The 10,000-nt window shown below is 40.8% G+C and overlaps 1 protein-coding gene across 9 annotated transcripts in view; it reads right to left on the bottom strand.

Moving 5' to 3' along the window:
• The window catches only part of magi2a (membrane associated guanylate kinase, WW and PDZ domain containing 2a), a 163,472-nt gene that overhangs the window by 35,420 nt on the left and 118,052 nt on the right, over nt 1–10,000 (bottom strand). For 7 of the 9 annotated variants that reach the window (XR_008398429.1, XR_008398428.1, XM_017494141.3 and 4 more), the window contains one exon: nt 117–148. The exons of the other annotated variants lie outside the window; for them this stretch is intronic. Coding sequence is in view for 5 of the 7 variants with exons in the window: in XM_017494141.3 (XP_017349630.1) it covers nt 117–148 (32 nt within the window). In the remaining 2 variants the exon portion in view is untranslated. The remainder of the gene's footprint in view (nt 1–116; nt 149–10,000) is intronic. 9 annotated transcript variants of the gene reach the window in all.

Raw genomic sequence — 10,000 nt, 5'->3', positions numbered from 1 at the left:
AGGTCCTGATGTGATTAGTAGTTAGTGATATAATAAGATTATTTTGCTGGTAGTTAAGTAAGGAGAGACAGTAGAGAGGAAGACAGGGCTTATGGTGGGGTTATGATTCATTTTACCTGTTTGGTACTCTTCCAAGGTGAAAACTGACCTGCAATGGTAAAAGAACAGATGTTTTTAACCTCTAACATGGTGTACGGATAAAAGGCCGTATACAATAATATGAAGAAGTGTGGAGTAATGCAAAGAAAACAAAAAGGGAAAAAAGCCCCACAAATGTGTGTGATACTAGCACGGTGAATTAGGCATCCTGTCTGACTACAAGAGAAATGGAGTGATGCCAAGAAATCCATTAATCCCCTAAGCTGAATTACCATCAAATCGTAAACCTAACCAACCACCATCAAACGCCGTAAAATACCAATATTCACCATCAAACACCTTCATTCACCATCAAACACCTTCATTCACCATCAAATACCAATATTCACCATCAAACACCTTCATTCACCATCAAACACCTTCATTCACCACAAAATACCAATATTCACCATCAAACACCTTCATTCACCATCAAACACCTTCATTCACCATCAAATACCAATATTCACCATCAAACACCTTCATTCACCATCAAACACCTTCATTCACCACAAAATACCAATATTCACCATCAAACACCTTCATTCACCATCAAATACCAATATTCACCATCAAACACCTTCATTCACCATCAAATACCAATATTCACCATCAAATACCAATATTCACCATCAAACACCTTCATTCACCACAAAATACCAATATTCACCATCAAACACCTTCATTCACCATCAAATACCTTCATTCACCATCAAACACCTTCATTCACCATCAAATACCAATATTCACCATCAAACACCTTCATTCACCATCAAATACCAATATTCACCATCAAATACCAATATTCACCATCAAACACCTTCATTCACCATCAAATACCAATATTCACCATCAAACACCTTCATTTACCATCAAACACCTTCATTCACCATCAAACACCTTCATTCACCATCAAATACCAATATTCACCATCAAACACCTTCATTCACCATCAAACACCTTCATTCACCATCAAACACCTTCATTCACCATCAAATACCAATATTCACCATCAAACACCTTCATTCACCATCAAACACCTTCATTCACCATCAAACACCTTCATTCACCATCAAACACCTTCATTCACCATCAAACACCTTCATTCACCATCAAATACCAATATTCACCATCAAACACCTTCATTCACCATCAAACACCTTCATTCACCATCAAACACCTTCATTCACCATCAAATACCAATATTCACCATCAAACACCTTCATTCACCATCAAACACCTTCATTCACCATCAAACACCTTCATTCACCATCAAATACCAATATTCACCATCAAACACCTTCATTCACCATCAAATACCAATATTCACCATCAAACACCTTCATTCACCATCAAATACCAATATTCACCATCAAACACCTTCATTCACCATTAAATACCAATATTCACCATCAAACACCTTCATTCACCATCAAATACCAATATTCACCATCAAACACCTTCATTCACCATCAAATACCAATATTCACCATCAAACACCTTCATTCACCATCAAATACCAATATTCACCATCAAACACCTTCATTCACCATCAAACACCTTCATTCACCACAAAATACCAATATTCACCATCAAACACCTTCATTCACCATCAAACACCTTCATTCACCATCAAACACCTTCATTCACCATCAAACACCTTCATTCACCACAAAATACCAATATTCACCATCAAACACCTTCATTCACCATCAAACACCTTCATTCACCATCAAACACCTTCATTCACCTTCATTCACCATCAAACACCTTCATTCACCATCAAATACCAATATTCACCATCAAATACCAATATTCACCATCAAACACCTTCATTCACCATCAAACACCTTCATTCACCATCAAACACCTTCATTCACCATCAAATACCAATATTCACCATCAAACACCTTCATTCACCATCAAATACCAATATTCACCATCAAATACCTTCATTCACCATCAAATACCAATATTCACCATCAAACACCTTCATTCACCATCAAATACCTTCATTCACCATCAAACACCTTCATTCACCATCAAACACCTTCATTCACCATCAAATACCAATATTCACCATCAAACACCTTCATTCACCATCAAACACCTTCATTCACCATCAAATACCTTCATTCACCATCAAACACCTTCATTCACCATCAAACACCTTCATTCACCATCAAACACCTTCATTCACCATCAAACACCTTCATTCACCATCAAATACCAATATTCACCATCAAACACCTTCATTCACCATCAAACACCTTCATTCACCATCAAACACCTTCATTCACCATCAAATACCAATATTCACCATCAAACACCTTCATTCACCATCAAATACCAATATTCACCATCAAATACCTTCATTCACCATCAAATACCAATATTCACCATCAAACACCTTCATTCACCATCAAACACCTTCATTCACCATCAAATACCTTCATTCACCATCAAACACCTTCATTCACCATCAAACACCTTCATTCACCATCAAACACCTTCATTCACCATCAAACACCTTCATTCACCATCAAACACCAATATTCACCATCAAACACCTTCATTCACCATCAAACACCTTCATTCACCATCAAATACCAATATTCACCATCAAACACCTTCATTCACCATCAAACACCTTCATTCACCACAAAATACCAATATTCACCATCAAACACCTTCATTCACCATCAAACACCTTCATTCACCATCAAATACCAATATTCACCATCAAACACCTTCATTCACCATCAAACACCTTCATTCACCACAAAATACCAATATTCACCATCAAACACCTTCATTCACCATCAAATACCAATATTCACCATCAAACACCTTCATTCACCATCAAATACCAATATTCACCATCAAATACCAATATTCACCATCAAACACCTTCATTCACCACAAAATACCAATATTCACCATCAAACACCTTCATTCACCATCAAATACCTTCATTCACCATCAAACACCTTCATTCACCATCAAATACCAATATTCACCATCAAACACCTTCATTCACCATCAAATACCAATATTCACCATCAAATACCAATATTCACCATCAAACACCTTCATTCACCATCAAATACCAATATTCACCATCAAACACCTTCATTTACCATCAAACACCTTCATTCACCATCAAACACCTTCATTCACCATCAAATACCAATATTCACCATCAAACACCTTCATTCACCATCAAACACCTTCATTCACCATCAAACACCTTCATTCACCATCAAATACCAATATTCACCATCAAACACCTTCATTCACCATCAAACACCTTCATTCACCATCAAACACCTTCATTCACCATCAAACACCTTCATTCACCATCAAACACCTTCATTCACCATCAAATACCAATATTCACCATCAAACACCTTCATTCACCATCAAACACCTTCATTCACCATCAAACACCTTCATTCACCATCAAATACCAATATTCACCATCAAACACCTTCATTCACCATCAAACACCTTCATTCACCATCAAACACCTTCATTCACCATCAAATACCAATATTCACCATCAAACACCTTCATTCACCATCAAATACCAATATTCACCATCAAACACCTTCATTCACCATCAAATACCAATATTCACCATCAAACACCTTCATTCACCATTAAATACCAATATTCACCATCAAACACCTTCATTCACCATCAAATACCAATATTCACCATCAAACACCTTCATTCACCATCAAATACCAATATTCACCATCAAACACCTTCATTCACCATCAAATACCAATATTCACCATCAAACACCTTCATTCACCATCAAACACCTTCATTCACCACAAAATACCAATATTCACCATCAAACACCTTCATTCACCATCAAACACCTTCATTCACCATCAAACACCTTCATTCACCATCAAACACCTTCATTCACCACAAAATACCAATATTCACCATCAAACACCTTCATTCACCATCAAACACCTTCATTCACCATCAAACACCTTCATTCACCTTCATTCACCATCAAACACCTTCATTCACCATCAAATACCAATATTCACCATCAAATACCAATATTCACCATCAAACACCTTCATTCACCATCAAACACCTTCATTCACCATCAAACACCTTCATTCACCATCAAATACCAATATTCACCATCAAACACCTTCATTCACCATCAAATACCAATATTCACCATCAAATACCTTCATTCACCATCAAATACCAATATTCACCATCAAACACCTTCATTCACCATCAAATACCTTCATTCACCATCAAACACCTTCATTCACCATCAAACACCTTCATTCACCATCAAATACCAATATTCACCATCAAACACCTTCATTCACCATCAAACACCTTCATTCACCATCAAATACCTTCATTCACCATCAAACACCTTCATTCACCATCAAACACCTTCATTCACCATCAAACACCTTCATTCACCATCAAACACCTTCATTCACCATCAAATACCAATATTCACCATCAAACACCTTCATTCACCATCAAACACCTTCATTCACCATCAAACACCTTCATTCACCATCAAATACCAATATTCACCATCAAACACCTTCATTCACCATCAAATACCAATATTCACCATCAAATACCTTCATTCACCATCAAATACCAATATTCACCATCAAACACCTTCATTCACCATCAAACACCTTCATTCACCATCAAATACCTTCATTCACCATCAAACACCTTCATTCACCATCAAACACCTTCATTCACCATCAAACACCTTCATTCACCATCAAACACCTTCATTCACCATCAAACACCAATATTCACCATCAAACACCTTCATTCACCATCAAACACCTTCATTCACCATCAAACACCAATATTCACCATCAAACACCTTCATTCACCATCAAATACCAATATTCACCATCAAACACCTTCATTCACCATCAAACACCTTCATTCACCATCAAATACCTTCATTCACCATCAAACACCTTCATTCACCACAAAATACCAATATTCACCATCAAACACCTTCATTCACCATCAAACACCTTCATTCACCATCAAACACCTTCATTCACCATCAAACACCAATATTCACCATCAAATACCAATATTCACCATCAAACACCTTCATTCACCATCAAATACCAATATTCACCATCAAACACCTTCATTCACCATCAAACACCTTCATTCACCATCAAACACCTTCATTCACCATCAAACACCTTCATTATCTATCAAACTCTCGCAAAACCACAAATTCCCATCAAACCCAGCAAAGAGTTCCATCAAACTCCAGTGTGCTAACAAGTGTCACATGTCATCCTACAGTATGTTCAGACGATGGTGTTTAATGGAGAATAAGGATTTCATGTGTGATGTGCTTAAAGTTGTTGAAATAAAAAACACTAGCATGTGATATACGCCTCCTTCATCAAATACTCTCATTTCATTCATTTAATACTCTCATCAGTTTAACATGAGACACACACGCTGTTTTATGTAGGCGATGAATCAGATGAATGCGTGGTGTTCTATCCTGCCTCGGACTTCTCCACACAGAGATAACAGCACAGCTCAGAAACGGGCTACAAACACTTCATCATTCATAAACAGGTGTTTATTTTCCCGCAGCAGGTCAGGATCAGGTGAGGGACAGAGATCCCACAAAAGAAAAGAGAAAAAGAAAAAACGAGTTGGAGGTAAACAAGACATCTAAACATCAAACAGAGTACATTCATGAACGCGTGACTGCGCACTTCTGAGCTGATTCCAAATTGGCCTTGAAGACGAACACACACACACACACACACACACACACACACTCACACACACACACACAGACACACACACACACTCACACACACACTCACACACACACACACTCACACACACACACACACACACACACACACACTCACACACACATTCACACACACACACACACTCACACACTCACACACACACACACTCACACACTCACTCACACACACACACATACACACTCTCTTTCATGTGTTGCCACTGACGCCCCTCAGCAGTGAGCACGGCTACGCATATCTTCTGAATGGAATTAGCGTTTCTCTCACTCTCACTCTCACTCTCTCTCTCTCTCTCTCTCTCTCACTCTCACTCTCTCTCTCACTCACTCTCTCACTCACTCTCTCACTCTCACTCTCACTCTCTCTCTCACTCACTCACTCTCTCTCTCACTCACTCTCTCACTCACTCACTCACTCTCACTCTCTCTCTCACTCTCTCTCTCTCACTCTCACTCACTCACTCACTCTCTCTCTCTCTCACTCTCTCACTCACTCTCTCACTCTCACTCTCACTCTCTCTCTCACTCACTCACTCTCTCTCTCACTCACTCTCTCACTCACTCACTCACTCTCACTCTCTCTCTCACTCTCTCTCTCTCACTCTCACTCACTCACTCACTCTCTCTCTCTCTCACTCACTCACTCTCTCACTCACTCACTCTCACTCTCTCTCTCACTCTCTCTCTCTCACTCTCACTCACTCACTCACTCTCACTCTCTCTCTCACTCTCTCACTCTCTCTCTCACTCACTCACTCTCTCACTCACTCACTCTCTCTCTCTCTCTCTCTCTCTCTCTCACTCTCACTCACTCTCACTCTCACTCACTCTCTCACTCTCACTCTCTCACTCACTCACTCTCACTCTCTCTCTCACTCTCTCTCTCTCACTCGCACTCACTCACTCACTCTCACTCTCTCTCTCACTCACTCTCACTCTCGCTCACTCTCACTCACTCTCTCACTCTCACTCTCTCTCACTCTCTCACTCTCTCTCTCGCTCACTCACTCACTCTTGCCCTTTTTTGTCTCTTCTTCTTTTGCAAAGAAAACCCTCTTCACAGCACACAGCCTCCACCACAAACCTACAGACAGAGAAAGAATAAAAGCCAGGAGCTCAGCGACGCGGGAAAGAACGAAGCAAACAGTGTTTAAGTGCTTCACTGAGCCATGCTATTGTCTGAGAAACAAGCTAGCGGGCTCTTACGCTCTTTAACGTCTGAGATGAACTGCTACATGAGCAGGATGAAAGACTGCAGAGTAAAGAGAGGAGGAAATGAGCAGCTGTAGATTTTGATGGTGCAGCACGACACCACGAAACAAAACGGAGTCGAGACGCCGTCACGTGTGACTCCTGCGACGGGCTGGCATTAAGTGAATGTCTCCAGGAACCCCAGAAACAGTAGGGCTGCGCGGTATTCCACACGCTGCTGCAGCGGCGCCGCCATGCTAAAGCTTCAAAACACCGCCAGTGCTCTGTGTTTTTTAAACGGTGCTGTCGAGTGCGGTTAGTGATATTGTACGTGCAGCAGTTAACACGAGTTTCACTAAAAGCACACGTCTCACTGCTTTCGCAGAACATACGAAGGTTAGTGACACGCCGTTTAACCTACAATTCTTCACCTTAATCTTTAAAGAGTTCCTGATAAGAGTTCCTAATAAGCAAGCTGTCACGCTAACCAGTGTGCATACATAATAATAATAATAATAATAATAATAATAATAATAATAATAATAATAATAATAATAGACTTTCTCTTTATTTCCTTTATTTCCACTTTCTGTCCCATTTTCTCCACGTCTCCCTCCCTAACTCATTACCGTAATCTTCATATTGATATCTTTCTCTCCCTCCGTCTCTTTAATTCTCTCTCTGTCTCTTTCGTTCTTCCTCTCTTCTTTACTCTATCTCCCTCTTTCCCTCTCTCCCCCAGTCGGCCTGTCTCTCCGATTCCTTTTTTCTTCATCTGTATCTTTCCGTCTCACCCTCGTTTTGTTCTCTCCCTCCGTCTGCTTCTCCTAGTCCCTCTTTCTCCATCTCTCTCCTCTCTCCGTCCCTTGCTTTCCCATTCAGCCCTTTCACACCCTCTTTCATCCGTCTCTCTCCCATCATCCTTTTCTCCATCGTTACCTGCCTCTCCCTCTGTCTATTTCATTTTCTTTAAATTCCTCCGTCCCTCACTCCATCCGACTCTCTCCTTCTCTTCTCTCCCTCTGTCTGTCTTTCATACTCCCTCTGTCTCCATCTCTCTCTCTGTCCATCCACCCCTCCATGTCTCTAATTCTCTCCAGCTCTCTCTTTCTGTCTCACTCCCTCATGACAACTCTGTTGCTGTGTGTGTGTGAGTGTGTGTGTGTGTGTGTGTGTGTGTGTGTGTGTGCGCGTGTGTGTGTGCTAATTGAAACACAGTGTGTGTATAATCAGGACATCTGACATCCATTTAACGCCAAATCAGCAGCTTCTCCCAGATTCATTATCCGAGTGAGACCTGAATCCCACTGTGATGTCACTGCGTTACACACACACACACACACACACACACACACACACACACACACACACACACATGCACATATCTGCTGCATCTCTCTCTCTCTCTCGCTCTCACACACACACACACATTCACTCACACACTACTTGCGCTCTGATTGGCCGAGCCAGGTGCTGAGACGTGACCTGGTTGCGGCTGATTGGCTTTCTGGAGTGTTCCACCACAGAGTGAGAAAATGTACGAGAACATAATGAGTCCTGGTGTAGTGAAGTGAATAATCACACACACACACACACACACACACACACACACACACACACACACACACACACACACACACACGAAATCTAGCCAACTCATCTAAGTAGGGAAGACGCTGCCTGAGTCCTCGGGCTGGATGCCCGTCTCTGAGAGTAATATCTGTGCCAATTACAAAGCGGCTTGGATTAAAAACCTGAGAAAAAAAACAGGACTATTAAAGCTGGACTGCCTCGAGGCAATTACCATAAACCCGTACAAAACGTTATGTTCTCTGCTGCGTCTGAGTCGGCCGTCTTGTGTTTCCTCAGCACAGTGACGTGTCCGTAACATCACACGTGACCCATGACTGTGGCCGTGTCCCGAAGCACAGCTCGTTCACGTACACGGTGTTTAACGTGTCTGGCGCGTCCTCTGCCTCAGGGCGGGGCTTTCGACAGCTGAGAACACACTCCGGCAATCTGATGGCGTCTCCTAGAGCGTCTGAGCGAGGAGGTCTCAGTCCGCTTCCGAGCGAGTCGACTCTGAATCGACTCACTTGCAGGAAGTGAGTCGTTATGTCTGTTTGTTTGTTTGTTTTTTGTAGAGTCAAAGCACAGCGCCGCAGCGCTGCAGAAGCGCCACGTCCTCCGGAGGACGAGTGAAGGCGTTTTACAGGGAACCTTTCGACCCTACGTTCACCTCAGACCTAACACGTAGTTAGAAACCGAATCAAGCTGAATCAGTTGATTCAAAAGAATCAATCTGACTCCGATTCAGATTCAACGATCGGACTGCTGGGTGTGAACATGAGAACCAATTTCGGTTCCCAAAGAAACCGTTCCGTCCAGGATCCTTTAGAATGTAGGGTTCTATGAGGAATAGTGTGCGGTTCGTTATTAAACTAAAAATAAATACATTTACGTGAATAAATTGTGGTTATTAGTATTTTTAATATTATTTAATTTATAAATAAATGTCATTTTTAAGTCAATTCCTACACGGTTCAGTTGTAAATGGTCTTAGCGGATAATGGTGGTCATTTTCTCACGGAAGCCCTAAGCGGCCATGCATTATAATAATAATAATAATAATAAAATGAATAATAACAATAATAATAATAATAGTAATAATAATGCATGGCCTCTCAAGGCTACGTAAAGGTACAAAATATCCGAGAACAAAAAATAAAGTAAATCTGAAATCGGTGTATAATAATCGTACATTTGTTTTTATAGAAGTCTCATCAAGAGAAATTTGATCATATTCAAGATATTTCCTCTTAATTCTTAATACGA

The sequence above is a fragment of the Ictalurus punctatus genome, chromosome 19 (genome assembly GCF_001660625.3).
Source record: "Ictalurus punctatus breed USDA103 chromosome 19, Coco_2.0, whole genome shotgun sequence".
Lineage (NCBI taxonomy): Eukaryota > Metazoa > Chordata > Actinopteri > Siluriformes > Ictaluridae > Ictalurus > Ictalurus punctatus.
This window is presented reverse-complemented; position numbering and strand designations above follow the sequence as displayed.